The sequence below is a fragment of the Sinocyclocheilus rhinocerous genome, unplaced genomic scaffold (genome assembly GCF_001515625.1).
Source record: "Sinocyclocheilus rhinocerous isolate Xijiao unplaced genomic scaffold, SAMN03320098_v1.1 scaffold1982, whole genome shotgun sequence".
Lineage (NCBI taxonomy): Eukaryota > Metazoa > Chordata > Actinopteri > Cypriniformes > Cyprinidae > Sinocyclocheilus > Sinocyclocheilus rhinocerous.
In genome coordinates, this window is record NW_015651555.1 from 432,083 (window position 1) to 457,831 (window position 25,749).

At 35.0% G+C, this 25,749-nt stretch overlaps 1 protein-coding gene across 1 annotated transcript in view; it reads left to right on the top strand.

The window, feature by feature from the left end:
- The first annotated feature begins 1,408 nt into the window (after positions 1–1,408).
- LOC107713105 (phospholipid phosphatase-related protein type 5-like) overlaps positions 1,409–25,749 on the top strand; it is a 53,606-nt gene continuing 29,265 nt past the window's right edge. The window contains exons 1-3 of the mRNA XM_016518537.1: positions 1,409–1,425; positions 10,396–10,504; positions 23,380–23,568. Coding sequence (XP_016374023.1) covers positions 10,427–10,504; positions 23,380–23,568 — 267 coding nt within the window. The 5' untranslated portion in view covers positions 1,409–1,425; positions 10,396–10,426. The remainder of the gene's footprint in view (positions 1,426–10,395; positions 10,505–23,379; positions 23,569–25,749) is intronic.

Sequence of the window (25,749 nt, forward strand, 5' to 3'; positions counted from 1 at the left end):
AACTTTCTGTTTGTCCAACCAATGGCTGCTAGGGAGAGAGTTCAGGAAACCTGTTTGAAAACAGTGATTTCTAATTTCCTTCGGTGCCACAAATGGCTCAGAAATTACACACTTTTTTCAGTGTTTGTAATGTGATGACCAAATGTTTTGTCTTTGTACAGTTTAAGTTAGTCAGTAAGCCATCTTGTTGTTCGGCTGAGGTTTTACATTGATAGTTCAGATTTAAATGAATTTTCTTAACACATTCTATTCATGCATTTTTAAAGCATTGATTTGCTTTGATTAGCTTGGCTGCTGCTGACCCGAAACATTGCAATTTTTGCATAGATCGTCCAAGGGATCCGTCGATGTTAAAGAGTGCAAGGGAACGTCTCTCTCGTGAGGCATGGTGCCCGAGTTTCCATGGGAACTGCAAATCTACCTCCCGCCCTACATGTAGACCTTGTGATATTTTTCAACAATGTCATGCAGCAGAACTAGCTCACTAAAAGCAGTGGGTTGATCATAGTCCCCTCCCTCTCTCTGTCTTTTATTATTCACATGCATTTATTCACAGCTTTTCTGTTTTATCTTTTTATTATCCAGCTACTTAATACACCCACAGCACATGCAAACATATTAAATATCATACATAAATTTGTATTTAGGTCAAAGATCCTATACTTTTATAAGTTCTTCAGACTGTGACGGTCTAAAAATCAGTAAATAATCTATTTATCTGATGCTTTATAATGCATAAAGTCACAAAGATTTGGTTGATTAATATGTTAATACTTGTGATACTGATATTTTTTAACTCTATCATAATTAGCAACTTTAAAATTCTGTACTTTAATGAGATATTTGTACCTGATCTGACCATTAAAAATATGTTTGTAGTGTAAACCAGTTAATTTAGATCTTATCACCTGAAGCACTGTTATTTTCATTCATGATTGTTTTTTATTTTTATTTTTTGTGAAAATTACAGCCATAAAATGTTTCCTCTTCTTTTCAGTTTGTCCCAGCATCCTTTGTTTGCTTTTTCCTCTTACTGTTTTTTGCTCCATTTCATCTATAATTCTCTCTCAGACCTTTATTCTATAATAGACTCTTAATGAATTAGCTTGATCTTTGCTCTTGAACGCTGGGATATCCGTCCAGCTTATTCACATTACATCTCTTAATGTGGAGAGGGGTGGCACTGATGCAACTGGCAATGTGTGTGTGTCGAGAGAGAAAAACAGAGTGAGAGGAGGAGAGAAAAGAGAGAGAGAAGTGTGGCAGTATGCCTCTGGTGAAGAGACAGCCGTTTACATTCAGAGAGCTGTGTTAAGCAGGTGCTGCTGTTTCATTCACACACTTCCAAAAGCACTTGTCTTCACGTCCAGCTGGAATGGCTGTAATATAGAACCTTTACTTCCATCACTGCTACAACCATTAGAGGTAAGCACTCTCTCACTCTCGCTGATGTGTTTGTAATGGTGAATGTGGGCTGTGGGCAGGCATTTGGGTGGCAAAATAAGCCGGCTGTAATGGATTCAATGCTTTTGAATGCGAAGGCAACAGAGGCAGTACTAGATCAAGGCTGTTGCAGGGAGAAACTGTTCAGGGTCTGACCCACATCAGGGAGTCGTAGTGCAGTGGCACTGTGTGTCACACAGAAAGACTTTGTCTTTTTCTCTAAACAAAAGTGACAGTGATGTAAATGTAAACTTTTGCAACTGGAGTGCATGGTGTGCTTTTTTGTATTAGTTTGTTTGGTAGTGTAAGCGTGCATGCTTAATAATAAAGGTCCTTTATTGGCATCTATGGTTTCATGAAGAACCTTTAACATCCATGTAAACTTTTCATTGAAGGTTCTTTATAGTGGAAAGGGTTCTTTAGATTATTAAAATGTTCTTCACACTAAAAGAAAGAAAAAAAATGGTTCTTGAATGGCATTGCTGCCAAAACCCCCTTTTGGAACCTTTATTTTTTAAAAGTGTGCTAGAGATTAAGTACTCAGGTAAATATATGTTTACAGCTACAATTGTGTTTTAGGGCAGGTATTACTTTGGCAATTGTATGTATACTTGCACTGTTTTGTTAGGACCTGCAGTATGCAATGATGAATACTGCCTGTTAGTACTGCATAAGCTCACTGTGTGTGTGTGTGTGTGTGTAAACTTGAAGCCCTAATGTAATCATAATCAGTATGCTTCATCTACTAAATTTGAGTGTCAGCCTCAGACGACACACCCACGTCCCGCCCACAGTCTGTTCGCTGACCGTCTGATCCATATTGCAGTTAAAACTGACAAGCACAATCCAAAAACAAGTGTCCTTCAATGTAGCCTATCAGGTATAAAGAATCAAACTAAACTTTCAAAATTTTAATTATTTATAAACTTAAAGAACTCACACTTTATGAATTGTTACCATGTAGCTCAAACAACAGAGCATGTTGCCAGCAATGCCAAGGTCATGGGTTCAAATCCCAGGGAAAGCATGGACTGATAAAATGTGTACCTTAAATGCAATGCAAGTCGCTTTGGATTAAAGTGTTAACCAAATGCATAAATGATTTTGTGCACCACTAGAAAATATACAGTGCATGTTGGGCAGGAGGTAAAACTGCAGCTCTGTGTCAATAGATGTATAAAGGGAGCAGGATCTCATTTGGTTTCAAATTCATGATTTCATTAACTTTGTTAGCTTGACCTCAAAGCGTATCTTCTGTGGCAGCTTGAACTCAAGCATGCACTACTGGTGATAAAGTTAAACGCCTGCTACAGTGATGACTGTTGTGAGAAAAATGTAGTACAATTTTAAGTAAAATGTTATTAAAAGAAGTCTTTTATACTCACCAAGTCTGCATTTATTTCATAAAATTACAGTAAAAAGCAAAATATCTATATTAAAATAATACAATATCTGTTTTCCATTTGTATACTGTATATTTGAAATTGTAATTCATTCCTGTGATGTCAAAGCTGAATTTTCAGCAGCCATTATTCCAGTCTTCAGTATTAAATAACCCTGAATATGATGATTTGGTGCTCAATAAACATTTCTTCTTATTATCAATGTATAATGAAGAATTGTAACTTTTATCATTCGAAGGCCATGATCTGCGACGTCAGTTCCATTTTGTTAAACATTTTATAAAACTGTGTGCCACATTTTGGTCTGTTTAAAAATTACACTATTAAATTAAACTATTTTAATATAATTGCTTTTAAACCTGCCCCTAGATGGTACATGAAAACAACAAATTGTAATAGGTAGCTTTCCCAGTGGTCAGGTGGCCTTTTCCTGTCTATGTAGGTGGTTCTTGGCCAGAATAAGCTACAATCAATGTGGACCAGACTTAATCCTGCAAGTCAAAAGCCATACCCAAGATCATGTGGATTAAGCAATTAAATCAGAGTGTGCGGATGTGTCTTGGCTGTCATGCAGAGGATAAAGCAGACAGTCAGCAGCTGGTACTGAAGATTTCTGCACTGCGAGCGACACACAGAGACCCACATGCCCTCTTTTCTGTGTGTACACAGAGAGCATGAAACATCTGAGCACTCTCATATTCATTCTCTAGCTTCAGATCATACTGGTTGTACATGGGCCATTTTTCCTGTCTTTGAGTCCGCTGCTGTTGTTTGAAATGCAACAGAGCTGAAAGATGGCAGCAAATCCCTTGCAAATGATCTGATAAGCATGTATTTCTGGTGTAGACAGTTACGGCATTTGGTTAACAAATATTGCACTATTTTCACACAGTAGGAGGGACAATAGGCTGTTTTACACTTGGAATTATTCACTTAGGGTTCACTTTCTTATCCCTGTGTTAAATAATCTTGTTCCTTGTTTCACACTGTGAAGCCAGGTTTTGAATTTTTTGAAGCTGATTGTCAAAATAGCTTGCTAGTTAATAGTTATGAAGCATGGAGACAATTACATATAGAATGAATTTCATGCTGGTGACCAGACATAAATCCTATGAATCCTAAATCCATTTCCACCACTGAATAAAAAATAAAACAAGGTAATTATGACTTTTTTATCTAACAATTCTGCCTTTTTATATAGTTTAGACATCAACTTGCAATTGCGAGAAAAAAAGTCAGGATTGCGGGATGTAAACTCGCAACTGTGAGAAATAAAGTACGAATTGTGAGATATAAACTTGCAAATTCTGACTTTTTTCCTCAGAATTGTGTGATATAAACTTGCAGTTACAAATGATAAAGTCAGAATTGCAGGATATAAACTTGCAATTGCGAGAAAGTCAGAATTGTGAGACTGTTTTCTTTGTGTTTTTCAGAATTTAGTTTTCTTGTAATTCTGACTTGTTCTCTCAGAATTGTGAGATATAAACTCGCAATTGCGAGTAATAAAGTCCAATTCAGAAGTAAAAAAATATATAATCTTATAATTGCGAGTTTATATCTTGCAGTTCTGACTTTTTTTTCCCAGAATTACGACTTTATTTCTCAGAATTGCGAATGGCAGAAACGGCCTTCCATTTAAATCCGCTCTGGTTGTCTTTTAAATCATATTACCAAAAACAAAAAGACAAAAATAAAACATAGAAGGAAAAAACTTTTGTCATCCCTGTTTGATATTTTTATCTGCTTTCCTCAGATGCTGAACATCTAAATAGTGTGTGAAAGTTTCTGAGGCTGTACAAAGTGCATGAATATTTAATGAGGCAATTTATGATTGGTTGTCTGTTGCTAAACAACTTGCCGTTACAAGCACTGTGTTTTTTCACATTGTATATTTGGGTTAGAACTGCAAAATGCATGCTAACCTTTTTCTGGGCTTTGCTTGGTTTTTTTAAAAATAGAATCATGAAATGTTTTTTTATCCAACATGTTATCTCAATCAAAGTTTAAAAAGATGATGCTTTAGGATTTACTGTAGCATATTGTAAAAAGCTATTTTTAGTGACAGAATGTTTCTTTTATTGTTTATTTGATTCAGATGTATTGGTGCAAATGGCTTAAAAGTGTACAATATAAACAATTTCAATCGTTTTGCTAACTTCCGTATCCAAAATGCTGTCTTGCTAGCCAACCTGATGTCAGCAAACCCAAGGTTTTTGTTTTTTTTTGCTGATTAGCATGGTTCAGTTAGCCTCTACTGGTAGATACAGCTTAACTACTCCCACCATTATAGGAACAAATGGCATCTTCCACCATTGGCAGCCATTCAAAAGTAACCGTGCATTCTGACAAGTAAATCATGTTTTATCAATGCCCTATTTTTTGAAGTGCTCTTAAAAGCGTGAAATGGGCTTATATTTATCTGCTTCCATTCACGTCACAGTTTAGGACAGTCACTAGTGTGGGATTTGGGACGTGTGCATTCTTGTGCTTCCATCAACCAATCAGTGTCAGCGAATTAGATATTCTTCAAAACTAGTAATTCTAGTGGCCAGAGTCTAAAAAAGGTTAATGTTTTAAAATTGTTGATCAAGGTCAGGTTTTAAAGGGGTCATATGATGTTGCTAAAAAGAACATTATTTTGTGTATTTGGTGTAATGAAATGTTTATGCGGTTTAAGGTTAAAAAAACACATTATTTTCCACATACTGTACATTATTGTTTCTCCTCTATGCTCCGCCTTTCTGAAACGCGTCGATTATTACAAAGCTCATCGGTCTGAAAAGCAAGGTGTGCTGTGATTGGCCAGCTATCCAGTGCGTTATGATTGGCCGAATATCTCAAGCGTGTGACAGAAATGTTACGCCCCTTACCATATTGTGATGATGCCCTGTCAGGCCGGAGCGATGATTCAAAAACATGAAAACCCATTATAACCGAGCCATTCGTTGCATCCAGTGGGGACATAGTTATGGATTATAATGATTTATACTGTCTTTTTACGCGTTGCGTTGCATCGCGCCGCGTAAACATAAAACCATGTCTGCATTTGTGATCGGAGAAATGACAAAAGCTAGTTTTCAAGATACAATGTGAGCTAAAGACTCTTGCCTTGCTGTCCTTCCTGTCCCTTGTGCTCTCCTTGCTTCTAATACTCCTTAGCAGTGACCTGAATTTGTCTTTCCTTCTCTCAGTTGCTAAGAGTGTATGTTTTAAAGAGCTCAGAGGATAGACGTATCAGGGTGCCTTAGACTTCCCTTTGAAGATGGATTTCTTAAGAACGTACACCTGTGCTCATTTTTCCTGTGCTGTGTGTTTGCTGTAAATGCAGCGCCCCACTTTTCAGTGTAGTGCGAGAGTTTCTGATGCATGTCAGTGGTCTGTCAGTGTATTGTTAATTGTAAGAGCAGCACTCAAAGGCACTCATTTAAAAACTGAGGTTTTGATGGTTCACTTTCAAGAGTTTCAACAGTATAAAGTCATTACACCTACTCAACCAAATCAAGCTTTTAGGAATAAAGGATTATCCAGATGCAGCTGGTCCTCAGGACAAAACTATAATGCATTAGAGCCGCTGTCACTTCAGCAGCTTCTCAGTGCAAGGCTTCAAACAGAATTTTAGACATGAGAACATGGCAGAAGTGTTTGAAATTGTTGTTTGATTTAGCCCAGTTACGATTAGCCCTTAGCCCATAGTTTTACCTGTTAAAGTAATGTAATGTAAATGCTATGGTAAAAACCTGTTAATGGTATTTCCCTTAACTATATAGCCTACAGTATGGTGAAAAACTGTTTACTGTACAATGTAATTTTACAGGAAATGTACAGTTTTTGGAAGTGAAAAAGAGCAATTATTTTAGTGTCATGACGCGCACCATCTATATATTTGTATTTACTACTTGCAAGTATTTGCTACTTGTGATGAACTTTAAAGATGGTTATTAATATTATATATATTAACATTATATATATTATGTCGATTAACATTATTGCTATGTATTTTTGGTATATTTAGTATATTAACATTATTTTGGTTAAGGAAATATAAGGTTTAGTACCATAAATATAAGTTTAATCGGAACATAAATTGTTGCTACCATATTTTTTTGCCATAAAGTTCTTGTTTTTGAATTCTGAATATCCTTAAAGGGATAGTTCACCCAAAAAATCTGTCATCCTTTACTCACCCTCATGTCATTCCAAATCTGTGAGACTTTCGTTCATCTTCGGAACACAAATGAAGATATTTTTAACTAAATCTGAGAGATTTATGTCCCTCCATTGACACTCTGCGCAACTACCACTTTGATGCTTCAAAAAGTTAATACGTTTTGTTTTTTCAAAAAAATTTATCTTAAACATCTTATTCTAATTTTGAAAAATTAAACTTTCTCTCGCCATGAGTCATTAAAAAAGGCGTTGAAAAAAGAAGAAAAAAGTTCATAAAGAGATCGTTAAACTAAACCATATGAATTGAGCGGTTTAGTCTAAATTTTCTGAAGAGACTTGCTCGCTTTATATGATGAACAGATTTAATTTAGGCTTTTATTCACATATAAACAGTAATCAATGCACACATCAGTTAGGGGGTTGAAATAACATGAGGGTGAGTAAATGATGACAGAATTTTCATTTTTGGGTGAACTGTCCCTTTAAAACCTTTGTTAAAAGCTCATAGTGTCATTAGTCTGTGATAGTTTTGTGTGAAGAACAGGACAAATGTTTTATTCACTGTTATCTTCCCCTGCCATGCCTCAGTTGGGTTGTACCAGATTTGACAACAATGACTTTAATGTTTAAATATTCATTTAGCAGATTCTTTTATCCAAAGCGACATAAGCATTACAAATACCACAATACAGAGTTCCAAGGTTGTTTAGAGAAGTGCAGACTAGAACATAGATGCAAGAAATGAGAAATAGTAAAAGAATTGTTAAAGAGAATAGTGAAAGAGTTATTAATGAGAACACATTGTCAGTCCAGCACCAAACCAGCATAAACCAGCTTTGTCCAACACAGAAATTTGAGAATCTCTTAGCTGACCAAAAAAGAATCTCAAAAGGTGTGTTCAGGGAACGTTTTGACAAGCAAAAGATCCCTGGTAACAATGAGTTATTAGCTGGAAGCTTTCTTTTTTTTGTACAAAGTGTAGACTGTGTTTATAAAATCGTTAAAAAAAGGAGCACAAATACCTTATTTTAACTTGGTAGAGTTGCAGACCTAAGTTATTGCATCATAATTGGTGCATAAAATCACTTTTTTCAACTCAAACCTCAGCATTTTTAGACGATGAATTTTAATGGCTCTGTGTAGATGTTGACAGCTACAAGATGTTTGTGGTGTTGTGTTTGCTGCTGGGCCTGAGGAACACATCACTAAAGACAGAAATGAAACCTCATGTTTTATTCATCTGTCTTTATTCATCTCTCTCCCCCTCATTATGTAACAATAGTGGAGAAAACATAAAAGTGATCTTGATCATTACAGAGTTTTAAGAGCGCTTAGATTCATATTGTTGGTCTCTTTACTAATGCATTCTTTGTTGGGGGTGACATGCATGTGAGTGTGTGCTTGTGACCTATACATCAAACGAGAGAATTCTGAAGTGCTAAACTAAGATTTCTAATCTCAAATTTCAGCCCCTCATCCTAAAACTCATCTTCTGTTCAGCACAGAGGGAATTTGGTTTTCTTTTTCTGCGAGTCCCTGCTGCAAATGAAACAGGCAGTCGCTGTGCTGATAATGTTCTTGATGCTGCACTGCTAGACAGGATTCCAGTTTGAAGACACAGAGCTGGTGATGGAAGAATGATTGTGAATGCATAATAGTTTTATGGATAATCTCATGCCATGGTGACATTGCTTATGGAATAGCTGCAATAATATGTAAATGTATACATATCTTTATTTTTTAATGTCTTGTCTTTATTTTAATTTCACATATTTCTAAGAGGATAAAATATTTATGTGTAAACCATTTGAAACTTGTTTGCATCTGTCAGAATTTCAGCTAAAGTTTAAAAAGTGCATGCCACTCGTGAGCTGACAGTGCACTTTTTCTTTACACGTGATGGAAGAATTATTGTGAATGCATAATAGTTTTATGGATAATCTGATGCCATGGTGACATTGCTTATGGAATAGCTGCAATAATATGTAAATGTATACATATCTTTATTTTTTAATGTCTTGTCTTTATTTTAATTTCACATATTTCTAAGAGGATAAAATATTTATGTGTAAACCATTTGAAACTTGTTTGCATCTGTTAGAATTTCAGCTTAAGTTTAAAAAGTGCGTGCCACCTGTGAGCTGACAGCACACATTTTTGTTTTTTTACACTTTTTGTTGTAGATTTTACCAGTTTTGCAGTGTTTGAAAACAGGCAGTTCAAAACTTTGTCATGGTAGGACCTAGGCCTATAATTAATCTTGAGACCCATGAAAAGTTAAAATGAAAAATGAGGTGGGAAAACACTTTTGTTCACTGTAAGTTAACAATTTTTGTTGTTCTTTCTTGTCATATTATTACATTGAGTAGTCATATCATGATCATTGCACTGTAAACCATTTGAAACTTGTTTGCATCTGTTAGAATTTCAGCTTAAATTTAAAAAGTGCGTGCCACCTGTGAGCTGACAGCACACATTTTAGTTTTTTTACACTTTTTGTTGTAGATTTTACCAGTTTTGCAGTGTTTGAAAACAGGAAGTTCAAAACTTTGTCATGGTAGGACCTAGGCCTATAATTAATCTTGAGACCCAAGAAAAGTTCAAATGAAAAATGAGGTGGGAAAACACTTTTGTTCACTGTAAGTTAACAATTTTAGTTGTTCTTTCTTGTCATATTATTACATTGAGTAGTCATATCATGATCATTGCATGACCAATATAAAAGTCAGGATAACCATGAACAAAGAAGTGACATTGAGGTACAGAGATAAAGAGAGAATACATTTTTGGTTTCTTGGTGGGATTTCAGTAAATCTTTTAGAACGATTCATTAATAACCAATTCATTGGAGTCATTTGTTTTTTAATTGGACTACACATATCGTGCTGTTTTTTTTTCTTTCTTTTTGCATGCAGCATGTGCGTGCAGCTGTCTTTATAATCAAGCTCTTGCAAACTATTGTAACACAAACTTTCAAAGAAAGTGTTTTTACAGTTTGTAAAGACTGAAAGAGTTGTCAGAGTGCAAACGTGGAATGTGATTGTGTCATGTTAGTATTTATTCTTCAATATTCATAAAAGTTGTGCTGATTTGTGAAGATTATGAAAAAAAATATGCAAGAATCATAAACTTTTGTTGGTCACAGAGCTTATTTTCTGCAATAATCCAAATGCCAGTGGAAAAATCCTTTTGGGATTTTATCAAGGGAACCAGGGTGATGTGAACCTACAGGTTGGCCTACAAAAATATGTCATCACTGCAACGCTCTAGATGATAATATACATGCATTAAATCTAAAATTTTGTCCACATGAACAATCCAACTGAATTAGCGAGATAATCTCATTGAAATTATTGTTTGATGCCTGTGTTTGTTCTAGGTCTCTGACTGATATACTAAAGACAGAAGAGATGGACAGAAGGAGGATTGTGGGGAGGGGAGGAGTTAAGAGAAGCAGATATATAGTGCCATGCTTCCTGTTTGTAGAGGTGAGTTGTACACTGAATTAAAGGTTGTTCACTTCTCAGTCCACCCTTCCATAGGCTTCCATATTCACCTTTTTTTTTTGTCATGAACATTATGCTCTGCCTTCTAGTGGAACTGAAAGGAATTTAAGATTTTAAAGTCTTCAAAGGGATAATACATCCTCTTGGGTCATCTTGTTCAGCGTTTCTTTTGAGATTTTATCTTGTCTTTGTAGCTTATGAAATACCATAGTTATAGTAACTCACCAAGTTGGCTGTGTCTGTGTAAAGGCATGAGAATTCACCATGGGAATACTTAAAGAAAGATTATTTAATGAATAGTTCACCAAAAAATTCAAATTCTACAGTAAGTACGTAACTCCATGAAGGTTTGTCAAAATTATCGCTTTATATTCCATGTAAACAATTAACAGAATACAGGTTTGGAATGACATCTGGATGTGCAGATGAGTAAATAATGACAGAATTTCTTTAGTTTGTGGTGCAGCTTTGAATGATAATACTGAATTCAGAAAACGCTTTTTTTTTATAACACTCCACCTGGGACGTGCACTGCCATTTTCAATAATCTGTGGAGCTGAAATACATTAAACTGTACCTGAAACTCTGCTCCCCTGACTGGCAACTCTAATAAATACTTTTAGAACCGAACACATTAGAGTCACACAGCATACCTGACTGCGACGCATGAGTCACTTAAGATTAGCATGAACAGTACTTTCATCCTTTGAACTCAGTCACAGTATACTGTCAGGCTGGCATAAGTCCATGACCTCTTTACTCATCTGTGATGTTCTCTTCCCACATCCCTTTATTCCAGAGTCCTCGTTGGCTCCTAGGTCTCAGAGGCAAAAACCCACAAAAGCGCTCTTAATTAATCCTGCTAATGAACAGTGTTAGCGTACACAGCGCCTGATTGCTTCAGTCGCTTTAGACCCAGTGCGGAGGCAAAGATTCCAGCCAAAACCGTTTGCATCAGCCTTACATAGGAATTTGATGGGACTTCAAAATTCACAGGCTTTCCAAAGTAACCAAATGTACATATTAACATTGCCAAAATACACATTTGGGTCCAAATTTTGTGTCCAATGGTTCTCAACTGGTTTTGCTTCATTAGATATCAAGCAATGACCCAACAAAGAACCAAAGTTGTTCGTTTATTAAATAAAAAAAAGTCATTAAATTGAAACTTTGAAATTTGTGACACAACTCTATTACTTTCTTTCAAAAAAGAAGACATTTTAGAGCTTTTTACACTTGAAATAGTTAATCCTGCGTCATTTATTTCATTGCATTTTCCATGCAATGAAAGTTAGTGGGGTCCACTGTTATTTTGGACATTCAAAATATCTCCTTTTATGTTCTACAGAAGAAAGAATGTCATACTAGTTTGGAACATCATACTCAGAATGACAGAATTTTCTTTTTTTCCATGGACTATCTTTTAACCCAACAATATGCAAAATTATTAACATGATGTATACTGAATGAGTAAATTGACATTTGTTGGATTTCAGTCGTTTCTGACTCTAAACCTGAACCCAGTTTATCCTCGCTGCAAGTGAACATGAAATTAGTATTTATTTTAATCTTGCGTACTATAGTTTTGTTCAAGGTTTTCAGGACACACCTGTGATCCATTTTGGGGTAATAACACACCTTTTCAGAACCACTGTCCTAAAGATGGATCTGAGGAATACATTTAATGGGTTCAAGAAAACAGCAGGAATGGGCTTTAAAGAATATTTGAAATATAGTAAATTATCATAATCTCAACACCTGCCATTTCGCAGATGCTGTTCATCCAACTTTTGATTTAGGAACGCTTAATGCATGGTGATATAGTTTGAAATTGGAGCTCTTGTAGCCTCAGCATCAGCCAGCACATCCCCAGACCACCCACAGTCCATGCACAGACCATCTGCAAACCTCACACTAAATTACATCAAAAAAATACATTTGAAATGTTCTAATCTGATTGGCTGGCTGCTCTACAGTTTCTGCAGAGGAACGAGGTTTTGTTTACAGGTGACCAGACTTCTACAGTGAGTATATACTTCTGAGAAAGCCATCTATTCTCATGCCATCTAATCGTTTTTTAAACCACCCAGCTAACAGGGAACATTCTCAGAACATTGGCTAACGCTGTGGCAATATTCTCTCAAAATTATGAACAAACATTCTTCCAGTACCATTAATAGAATATTCATTAAAGTTATCTGGTCTTTAATAATGTTCTCAAGATGTTAGCGCAAAAATGTTGTTTATACATCATTCATGGAACGTTTTTCTTTTAAAATGTATTATATGGGTGTTTCTTAAATATTATTACTTGTTTTAGAATATTCCAGGAACATTTAAAATTATGTTCCCATAATGTTTGAAAAATGGTGCAATGGAATGTTCCCTTAACATTCATGTATCCAAGAAAAACATTTTGTATGTTCAGAAAACATTCAGAAATAGCATTTCCATAATGGAAACATTAGCAAAACATTCTTAGAACATATTTTGTTAGCTGGGCAGTTTATTAGCATTTTTTAAAAGTTTTGTTATCATATATTTTTATATATTTCAGATTTACTTAGCAACCTCTGAAAAAAGGACAAAAGCTGTTTTAATAGCATACTAACTTTGCTTCTATTATTTCTGCAGTATGTAGTAACCATGCTGAGCACAGTTATTTAATTACTGCTGTAATCTCTATTTTGACTCATTATTTGGTCAGAAGTTAAAACAAAAGTTAAAACATTGTTACAGATTTTTTTTTTTAATGCGTTTAAGTTGATAACCAGACACCTCTCATTTAGAACATGAGGAGGTCATTTGATAATAATGTATAATAATGTTTCATGGAATGCCTGCTTTGTCAAAGTGTATACTGCACAGTAAGTAGTAAGCTAGTATTCCAAGCACAGCCAGAGGTTGGTGGTAACCAGCCCTGTACAAACTCCTCAGTGTCTCCAGCACGCTTTCATAACAAAATAGCGCTCTCTGCTGGAATCCAGCTCTCTCTTGTGGTGCAAAATCCTTTGTTCTACATTTGCATCTCATTATCAGTTGCATTTGGTAAAATTGTCTCAGGCATTTTTCTTTTCCCTTTCCTTGATGCAGTTCCAGCTCGCTTTCATTTCGTGCTTCGTCTCATCACTGTGGGATATATGTTATCTGCCCATTAAAAGCTCAAGGATCTCTCAGCACAGACCAGCTATATCAATGAACACTTAGTGTGGCTTAAACTGCTTTCTACCATGTCTCCAAAATAAGAACACTGAAACATGGCAGATTTTGAACAGATTGGTTTGTTCAAGAGTTCATTTACTTTCCAACTTTCTATTTAGTTACTGACTTCACTATTGACCCATGGCAATTAACATACCCGTTTAACTGGATTCCATATGTATAAAATGCTTATCATATTGACCTTAATCAAAGTGGTAACGCTTTATAATGTATTCTAATGCAGGGTCTGTGACGTTACTGCAGGGTTGGTTGTTTGATCTCAGACTATATTTGTGAAGAAAAAAAGGCTAAATAATGATGAATCCAAAATAAATAATGACTTGTATATACAGTATGACTTGTATGCAAAGCTTTTATATGTATGTAATGAACCCCTTCATATGTAATGAAAGGGTCCCTGCTTTATCTCTCTTGTCTGTCAAGTTTTTTTATTTATTTATTTATTTATTTATTGACCTGGAGAAGGGAAGAGAATATTTTCAATTTATTATATATATTTTTTTATTTTATTGTTATCTTTTTTTGTTTTCATTTTATTACATTTTATTACTTTGTTTTTACTTGAAAAAAAAATATTTTTTTTTTAGTTTTTTAAATAAAAACTATATACTGTATGTATACAGTATTTTTTTTTTTTATTAGGTTAAGTTTATTTCAAGTAGTTTTAGTTTTAGCTAACGATAATAGCCCTGGTTGTAACATACAGTACATTGTTATTCTAAAAAAAAAGTGTAGAAAGAATTTTCATTTAGAAATTTCTTGTAAATTCTGTATGTATCAATATTTTTTTTTTTTTATTAGGTTAAGTTTATTTCAAGTAGTTTTAGTTTTAGCTAACGATAATAGCCCTGGTTGTAACATACAGTACATTGTTATTCTAAAAAAAAAGTGTAGAAAGAATTTTCATTTAGAAATTTCTTGTAAATTTCGCAAAGAAACAGCAAGCAACACATTGAATTAAACATGAAATTTTGCAAGTAGAAAGATTGAATTAGCATTCTCTTGTAAAACATATTCTTTGTTTTATTTACAAATTCAAAAAAAATCATGGTTTACAATGTAATATTTACACTTCCAGAGCAACTTACAGTACTTTTTAATATTGATTATTTTATTATTGATCGAGTGCTGTGGAAACATTCTCTAAATCATGAATCTTCCAGTTGGGATTTGAACCTGTAACCTTTGGATTATCCGCCCAGCTGCTCGCCTCATGAGCAGCCACCACCCAGCATTCTTGTAATCTGTTAGACATGTTTTGTTAGGGTTCAGTTTTTGAAGTCCCCGCTTATGTCCCCCAGAGGAGATAACTCATTCCCATGTTGGCGTTCAGCAAGTGTGTTGCTGGAGATTAGGTAAAACCAGAGATAAGAGACTAATTCTGAACTTCCACAGAACAGCAGAAGTGGGAGAAACACATGGAAGTGTTTGCTAAGAGGAAAGAGCATTACTTTGATCACAATTTGTCTTAGTTCTTTGCAGCCCAATCACAAAACCAAGTCAAACGCAAATTAGATGAAGAATGCAATGTGTTGAATGAAAAATATAATCGTAAAATATGTAACTTAAAGAAAATATCTACTTGGAAAATGTATCCAAGTAGAGAAACAGAAGTGCTCAGTAGAAACTAATTAAATGCTCATACAATGTAAAAGAAGAAAATGTTATTGGAAAAAACTACATATGTGACATCAAAGAATGTCTATGAATAATCTATGAATAATAAATTTGGCTTGCTGAGAAAAAAAGATCTGGTAGAATTTGAGCAGTTAGCACAAAGAAAAAAAAAACTCTAAAAAGATTTTTCTGTTCCTTTTTTGTTTTTGTTTTTTTGTTCTAAAGTAGGTCTCTTGCTTTCTACTTTTTGTAATAGTAAAACCTTCACTAATGTATTCTCATGCGTGCAAAAATACATGGGCTATCGTGCAGTTATTTCACTGAAAAATTGGTAGACGTGCATCTATGAATTCTCAATTCAGCATTCATTTGATAACTTGCTGAAACAAACAACAATAAAACCATATAAAAGAGTTCTATTTAAACTTTTTTCCTCTGAGGTTTACAGACCCAGTTTGTTATTCATCTCAAAACAGTTATTTGAACCGCGTATGGGCATCATTGAACATCCTACATGAGCTTCAGTGAGACAGTTTTATGATCCCACACTGAAGAAAAAAGAAGAGTAGCTCTGCCACTTTATTATTTTCATCTATAGAAAAATAGATTACGATCAACAAGTTGTAAAACCCAAATATCATGCAGCCTACACTACAAACAGAGTCATTTTTGCACTCAATACAGCAGTGTAATTTCCCCAGGTGCAATGTAGGATCACATATAGCTTGCTTAGCTATTGTAAAAAGCCTAATGCATGCTAAAGAAAAGAGGTAGCCTATTTCTCAGCTAGTGGCTCTTTGGGGTTTTTGGAACAGGAGGAATAATTGTAATAGGAATGATCCACTTCTGAACAAAGTTTTTTCTATTTGTACTTCTATAAATAAAACGCATAACTTTTTGAATAGCATGCCCGCCATCTGTTCACCACGGTTATTTGTGTGGCGCTAAAGCATTTTTTCCCATCACTCTGCATAAAAGCATTTGATAAATCCCTTTGTGTAGGGGATTTGTGTACATGTGTGTATGTGTACACACACACACACACACACACACACTGTATATAACCCTCTGAATGATTCAACAAATTGCAAAGTAACGGTTTATTTGATAAGACAACCATCATGTTTTTTTCTTTTCTGTCAACTGATTAAAGAAAGCCTCTTGGATGTAATATAAATAATCTATATATCTTTAGCAGGTAAGTCTGAATTTTTTTTTTTTTTTTTTTTGAATTTTGTGGACAGCCTTTGAAGTACAGTATGTGAACAGCAGAGGGCACAATTATCCCACTGGTTGGGAAGTTCCCTGGCAAATTTTTTTATTTAGGTGAGAATCTTAAACTGTAATATTCCTGTGAATTTTTTTAGAATTTGTTTCAAGATAAAAGATTTTTTTTTACTGTCATTTGTCAGGAAGACTTCTTTGACTCACAATTAGTGGGTTAGAAAATGGTTGCAAGATCACCCTGCTGAAAACAACAAAATGTTTAATTCTGCATGAGATTTTGCTGGTTTTAAGTGGTTTAAGGTAGTTTATCTTCTCCCCAGCCTGGCGAAGCTGAAGCTGGTTTGGCTAATCGGTCAGCTGGTCCACAAACCCATCTAAAACCGACATAACCAGCTTGGTCTGGCTGGGTTACTGGTTAACCACCCTAGGCTGGTTTAAAGGGATACTCCACCCCAAAATGAAAATTTTGTCATTAATCACTTACCCCCATGTCGTTCCAAACCCCTAAAAGCTTCGTTCGTCTTCGGAACACAATTGAAGATATTTTGGATGAAAACCGGGAGGCTTGTGACTGTCCCATTGACTGCCAAGTAAATTGCACTGTCAAGGTCCAGAAAAGTATGAAAGACATCGTCAGAATAGTTCATCTGCCATCAGTGGTTCAACCGTAACGTTATGAAGCGACGAGAATACTTTTTGTACGCGAAGAAAACAAAAATAACTACTTTATTCAACAATTCATCTCCTCTGTGTCTCTCCGCATAACCGTTGCGCCATTTTGAAGAATATCCGCTGAACGCAAGCAACGTTCGCTCTTCTGTGTCAGCCGCGCTGCACGGATGCGCTGTTTTTGTTCAAATCAAAGTGTAAATACACATAGAAAACGTATCCTTGTGTCGCGGCTGACACAGAATAGCGTACGCTGCTTGCGTTCAGCGGATATTCTTCAAAATGGCGCTACGGTGATGCGGAGAGACACAGAGGAGACGAATTGTTGAATAAAGTCGTTATTTTTGTTTTCTTCGCGTACAAAAAGTATTCTCGTCGCTTCATAACGTTACGGTTGAACCACTGATGGCAGATGGACTATTCTGACGATGTCTTTCATACTTTTCTGGACCTTGACAGTGCAATTTACTTGGCAGTCAATGGGACAGTCACAAGCCTCCCGGTTTTCATCCAAAATATCTTAAATTGTGTTTAAGATGAAGACGAAGATGAACGAAGCTTTTAGGGGTTTGGAACGACATGGGGGTAATTGATTAATGACAACATTTTCATTTTGGGGTGGAGTAACCCTTTAAGCTGTTTTTTCCTCTTTCCTGTGCAAAAGTGCTAACGGCAATAGCTAAAGTTTACCAAAGATATTTTCTTTCTCTATGTCACCATCTTGTCCGTTTTTGACAGAGTGGCAGAGTTAGCATGACGGCTGAATTTTTATTTGCTGGCACAGCAGTTAGAAATTCATAAAGACTGAAAAACTGACTAAGCAATAGACTCGATCTGAAAAATGAGGCCACAAGTGGGACCTCTCTTTAAAAATCCCATGTGTAGTCAAACACATCTGTGACATATTTCTCTCAACAAATAAACTGAGAACTGTGTTTATGACATTTGCAGCACTCACCCAAGATAGGCTATGTCAAACCCGGCTTTGTTTCTTGGATACATTTATAATTGTTTAATCTGAAAATGTTAGGTTCATTTGACTTGTGCCCATCTGTCCTGTTTTCCTGCTGTTTATGTGAATGTGTGACCTTTCTTCTCCAACATTGCTAAACAAGAGCACATGCCTTCTGCTCACAATCAGCACATCCATTGAAAATGAGTTAATGAACTCAATTCTGTCACTCCTGTCAGGTCTTTGTGCAATGCATTTTGTCCCCCACAATCATTGATCTTGATGAAGAACCTCAAGCATTAGTCTAAACAGAATACATTATATAACAGACATTCACATTATAGTTAAACATGCAGGCTATTGTCTTTAATATCAGGCATTGTTGTTGAATGAATACACAGTATACAAAGTCACATCTGCTTTCATTGCCTTTCAAACGTGTACACATGAGGCAATAAAATTTTATTTCTCTTACATGTCCTGGTGATAATTTTGCATAAAACTATTTTGAGTTTTAAAACAGTAATTATAGTGCACATGGGACATTATATAACATAATATAACACACATCAGAGTTTAGGATTCTCTTATGCTCACCAAGGCTGTGTTTATTTGATCAAAAATACAGCAAAACATTAATTCAATTAAATGTTATTATAATTTAAAATAACAGTTTTCTAATTCATTTTAAAATGTAATTTATTCCTGTGATTAACAAAGCTGAATTTTTAGCATCATTACTTCAGTCTTTAGTGTCACCTGATTTTTCAGAAATCATTTAAATATGCTGATTTGTGTTGAAAGCAGTTATGCTGCTAAATATCTTTGTGGAAACTATGATACATTTTCTTTTCATGACTCTTTGATGAATAGAAAGCTCGAAAGAACAGCATTTATTTGAATTTTTGTGACAATGTAAATGTTTTGACTGCCACATTTGATCAGTTTAATCCATCTTTGTGAATAAAAATGAAGACAATCTTACTATAAATATATATAATATATATTAAGATTTGTAGTTTAAGTTTTTGGATTATTGTAAAGGTTTTTATCCGTTTAAATCTCTGTATTCCAGATTTGTTCCAAACCAGTTTAGAGAGGATTTATCTGGGTTAGGTTAATTGAGGATTATTATCTTGCAGCAGATTGTTAATTCCACACTAAAACTGTATTAGACTGTTTGTATTTAGAATACTGTATTTAACACAGGATATGAGGCATGAGTGAATTATTATTCCAAGCCTTGTGTCAAGATTGAATTCTTTCGTTTGATTAACTGTTAGATATAGCCCTTAAAATTGGTAGCTGTAACCTGCTTTGCCTACTAAAGCATAATTTTTACCCCTGTGACACAGGATTGTATGAATGTGGCAGGCAGGGTTGCCAGGTTTTCACAACAAAATCCGCCCAATTGCTACTCAAAACTAGCCCAAAACTAACCCAGTCGCGTTTCGAGGGGGATCCCCGGTAAAAATCGCATTCCGGTGGGGTAAAATACATGTTTTTGGTGGGGTTCTCCTGGTAAAATTCGCCTTTTAGGGGCTAAATATCACATTATTGGGGTCGCTTAAACCCGCGGACATCAAAAACAACCCGCGGCAACAGTGTTAAAGTAGCCCAATTCCGCGGAAAAACCGCAGACTTGGCAACACTGGTGGCAGGATTCAAATTGGGTTTTATCTTATATTAGCCAGCAACAGAATCTTCAGATAAACTGGTACATGAAAATCAGCCATCAGGATTTGTTTTGAGGTGGTGATTTCCTTACCAGGAAGGATTTGAATTACAAAAATATGAATTTCATTTGTAAATAAATTCATTGTTAGGCTTTTCTCAAGAACGATTCTCCATGGTTGGCCAGGATTGTGAGTTGGCTCGTGACAAACAAGCTTGTGTGTCTCATTACAAGGAGGAAATAGGTACTAAATTAGTCTTTTTCACCCACTGTAAATCATTGTAATAATTGACACTTTAATGAAGTAAATCATACTGTTGAATGATATCCAGTATAATATCAGTAAAATCTGTTTCTAGTTTGGTGTTGATGAAAGGCTATTGATGTGGCTGTTGAGTTACCAATGACAAAAAAGGTTAGGAAGCACTGTGAGGGCTTACAAAGCAGACTAAAGCTGGGTGCAGAACTCTGTTGATAGCTTTTAGATGAGTGAGAGCGGAAAACTCATGTTCATGTTCTTGTGGGATAGGAGCTAGAAATAACATGAAAGCATGCACAGCAGGAGGAGACAGAAGCAGTCAGCAGAAAAGATCTTACTGGAGTAGAACAAGAATGAAGTAATAAGTAGGCAACAGTTTATACAAGAGCTTTTTGGATTTTCAGAATTGTTTATCAGGAACTCAAGCACTGATGGATGATAGAATTTGGCAATAATCACCAAATGATCCCAACAAGACTGAGATGAGATGACATGTATATTTGTAGACATGTAGACACAGGTTTAGTAAGTACATTTATTCGCAGGACACCCCATTATTCACAGTCAATATTCTTTCTTTGTACCAATACTTTGTCAAATTTGATCACTGTGATGATTTCCACAACACTGAACTATTGAGCTTCACAAAGCTGATATGTGTAAACAAAATACTGATAAAGACTAACTTACCAATGTTAGAAAATGTAGTCAAAAATCATAATATGATGTTAGAAGCAATAAACGTTATTTTTAAAAGGGAATAAATATCACAACACAAGGGGGTTGAACAGAAAGTACAGCATTAAAGACAAATTCAGTGTTTTCTTGTGTTTAAGTTCAGTCTCAGTACTAAGTCAAATTGTTCAGATTTAGCAATTCTGAGCATTTTCAAACATCGGATATTGGGTAAGCATTTTATGAAGTGGTTGAAGTGTTTAGCAAATGAATGACAAAATATGTCTATTGTATATTTGGTTAAATTTCAAATTGTTAAAAATGGAGAGAACTTTGGCTTTAATAATGAGTTCTGGTCTCAAGACACTTGTCCAGTAGAGGCACAAAACATTTTGTTTTTGTAGAAAGAACTATTAGATTAGAATCAATTTAGGGGAAAAAAACTCAAATTTATGGGAAAAATGAGTTTGTCAAATCTAATCCAGCTGTTGGTTCCAAACTAGCAGACCCTATACTTGAGCCACAGTTTAGACTAAATATGGAACCCTGTTTCCCATTCTACCATAGCATTTTAAAAACATTTATGTTATGTTTATTGTTGGAAAATACAAATTGCTAACTAAAATAAACAAAAACATTCTTTAGCTAATTTAATGTTTAGGGTTGTCAGTCAGCATTTTCTGAAGATTCTGGAAAAAAAGCATATCATTTCAGCTTCAGGCCCTATTTGCAGAGCTGGGTAGTAACTGATTACATGTAATCTGGATTATGTAATCAGATTTCAAAAATTAAGTACTTGTAATTAGATTAAATTACATTTTAAAATACTCGTAATCAGACTACAGTTATTTTTTTATGGATTACATGATTACATATTATTCACACAATAGCAATAAATTATTCATAATTTATTTATTTTCCCTAACTCCTCTTCATCTTTTAAATTTTCCTTTCTAAAATATCCTACCGCTTATATACATTCAGAAAGTCTGTCAGGTTTGTGGACATTCACACAGAGATCAGTCACTAGTCAGGTGGCCACATAGCATTTGACCACTGGATTTACAAAAATTAGTTCAGGTTTAAGATGTGTTTCAACATTGCATCAACTACTGAACACATTAATTAAAGGTTATTTAATAATTTATTACTATGTCTTTGGAAGGCTTTTGTCTTTCAAACACATTAAAATGCACAAATTCATGTTATTTCTTATTTACATGTAATGCAGGCATTCCTGAACTTTCACCTAATATATTTACTTGAAGTACCCCTGAGAGAGAAAAATAAATATTTTCAACTACTGAACACATTAATTAAAGGTTATTTAATAATTTATTACTATGTCTTTGGAAGGCTTTTGTCTTTCAAACACATTAAAATGCACAAATTCATGTTATTTCTTATTTACATGTAATGCAGGCATTCCTGAACTTTCACCTAATATATTTACTTGAAGTACCCCTGAGATTTTAAAATAAATATTTAATAATTAAATCACATTTGCATGCTCGCGGTTCTCTGACGTTGGTTAATGGTCACATGACATGCAGGTAAACAAATAAATGATTTCATGTTGTTAGTAAGTGTTTTATTTTTAAATGATTTATTTATTTTTTACATTTTTATGATTTCATGAATTATTAGCTTTTCATTAAACTCATTAAACTCAGTTCCTTTACGAACCCTAGTTTGGGAAACCTTGATGTAAGGTTATTTAATGTTTAATGCACCTCATGTTGTTAATTACAATGAATGGAATATATTTTCTTACTCTTTCTATTTTTACATCAATATGGTACAAGATTATCCTATTTAAATCAATGTGATAAACAAGTTAGATCAAAAGTAATCTGATTATATTACCTAAAATGTGTAATGTAACATATTAACGTATTGTAACTACAATTTTTGTCGTGTAATTTGGAATCAGTAACGGTTTACAATTTGTAAGTAAAATGCCATTCAATAAATTTTTGTAATAAATGGCATGCTATTTATCTTTGCTGCCTAAAAATCTAAAAGAACTGCATGTTATACTTGTAGAGATATACCCATTTCCTCTCCCGCTGAGAGCACAGATGCACACGCACCCCCTTCCTCTCCCTCTCTCTCCCCCCAGGGTTTCTGTCTCTCTCTCATCCCTCCAGTCCTCCTCTCTCTCTCTCGCTCGCTCTACTACATTGCCATCTCTTTTCCTCCTCCCCTATTTTTCTTCTCTACCTTGATCATTCTCATTTGCTTGTTTTCTTTTCCGTAAAATGCCTCTCTTTCTTTATTTGTGTCTTCCATGCCTCTCTTTTTTATTTCTATAGATAGGCAGAGCTGAAGAGATTCTAGCCATTCTCTCAGCATCCTTTTATGCTGCCTTCACTCATTCACGCCACAAAATCTTCTGTCACTTCTCTCACGGGGGAGAATTGTCTTTTTTTTTCTTCTTCTGTTTATTCCTTCACTCAGCCGAAGATTCCGACTGCAGCTCGTTTTTTATTCCAGAACGCCACCATCCACATATTAGAACGGATTTTCTATTCTAAACTGGAATCATGTTCTATTTCCAGCTGGTGATCATGGCTGGAACGGTTCTCCTGGCATACTACTTTGAGTATACGGACACGTTCCCGGTGCACGTTCAAGGATTCTTCTGCTTCGATAAAGCCTTCTCCAAGCCACATCCAGGACCTGAAGATGACAGCAAAGCTCCTCCGGTGCTGGTGTATTCGCTGGTCACCGCCATCCCCACCGTCACCGTAAGAGTTCTACTGCCATTCATAAATTCACACTTCTCTGAGGTGCCACACGTGTGTGTACGCTGTTGTTTCGGTGTGTGGGATCGTTAATGAGTGTGTTTGAATGTGAATGTGTGTTAACGTGATCTTATGCATTTGATAATTTACAAACTCATTCAACTCATTTGTTAACAATCTGGATAAAATAATGCAGAAAAACTGCTGCTGAAGACATTTTATTTCCTCATATCTAAGGAGAAATAAAAAATACACACAATGAGACTTTTACGTATTGTTTCCATACAATATAGCTATAAAATGTGAATAGCAGATTTTGATTTATTGAAATCTCTTTTAATTGCAGACTTGCTCTTTAATCTCTTTGCATTCTAGGGGAAATAATTGTGATATTCAAGATAATTATCATTTACTATAAGGTAAATGAGAATGTAAAAAAAGAATAATAAAACCAGCCTAGACTATCTTAAATTAATCAGCTGGTAAACACTTTAAGTGACCTGCTATATGTGATGTTAGTTATTGGTATAAGTTTTTTTTTGGGGGGGGGGGCACTTTCTTGCTGTCTTTGGTTGGTCACCTAGTACTGGTCAGGTTGGTTTACTTGCAAAAAAAAAAATATTAACCAGCTTGTGTAAGTTACTCATCTAAAACTAAGACCATTTTGGAGTGGTTCAATGTATAAAGAGACAAATCCAACAGAGCCTACAGTGTTTTTCTGTGTTATCTGTATGGCTGGTTGCAACAAACATATAATGAGTTAAGAAAACCTCTAGTTAGCTCTGAATGTGTGGTCACATTTACCATAGTTCAGTGCATTTCACAAGTGAAGTCCAGTCATTTCAATGGGACACTGTCTTGTGATAGTGAAAGATTTCTGCATGCTGATTGGTTATACAAATGAACCTTTTTAACCACTGGAAAGCTGCTTGGTTTGAAAATGAGCTGTGTGAGCAGTTCTCGATGCATCACTACACGTTACAGTGGACTGTTGACCTTTTTGCCAAAAATTTCACTAATTTGACCTTACCTTAAGGGTTTTAAATTACTGTATATTGTTTGTCTCATTTGCTCAGAAAGGCTGCATTCATTTGATTAAAATACAGTAAAAACTGTAATATTGTGAAATATGATTACCATTTAAAATAACAGTTTTCTATTTTAATATATTTAAAAATTTAATTTATTCATGGAATGGCAAACGCTAAATTATTATCAGTGTTGAAAGCAGTTGTGCACATATAACAGACAGTTATACATATTTTTTAGGATTCTTTGATTAATATAAAGTTTAAAAAACAACAGTTATTTGAAATATATTTTTACTTTCACTTTTAATACATTTAAAGCAACCTTCCTGAATAAAAGTAATAATTTCTTTAAAAAAAAAATCTTACTGACCTCAAACTTTTGAATGGTAGTGTAGCTAGAAGCGTTCATGTACTTGTTGTATAGGGCATGTTTTGGGCCTGCTCTGTCTCTTGTTTGGATGTCAGGGTTGGGACTACATGTCATTATTATTTAGTATTATTTATACTGGTCAGTACCAGTATAAGTGATATTAACAAGGTCAGATGTCCATAATGTGATGCAGTGCAGTGAATGGAAGCTAGATGAGGTCAACACAAGAGTCTCGATTCAGCTAGCCAGGAAAAAAAAAAAGTTTTCCCAGCCGTATCAAATGATTCATTATCAGAGGGAGGGTGAATTAATGTCTGTCTCACCCAGCATCACAGAAACAGATGGCGAGATACCACAGATTCAAACATCAGAGGCTTTCTTCACTTTTGAGTATTTTTACACATGCTGCACACACACACACACACACACACACACATTCCTCATCTGTGCAAATGAGAGCAGAAGGTGGAAAAAGCTCACCATCTTGTCTTCCTTCACATGGAGATGACAGCAGTGTGCACAGGGACACCTGAGGCTCCCTGTGTGCGCTGAGAGGCACCTGCGGTTTAATTTGGGCAAAGCTGTGTGTTTTTCTTGCCATGTGTATCTAGTGTTTGAATGTGAAAGTATTTTAGTGATGTATCTTTTTCCTTGTTTATTTTGTGATGTGAGCCTGTATTTTATTTTTATGATATTGTTATATTTTATTTTTGTTATATTATTTTATTGTATTTTACTATTTAACATAATGAAGTAAAGAAATGCAAAAAGGGGGGGGGGGGA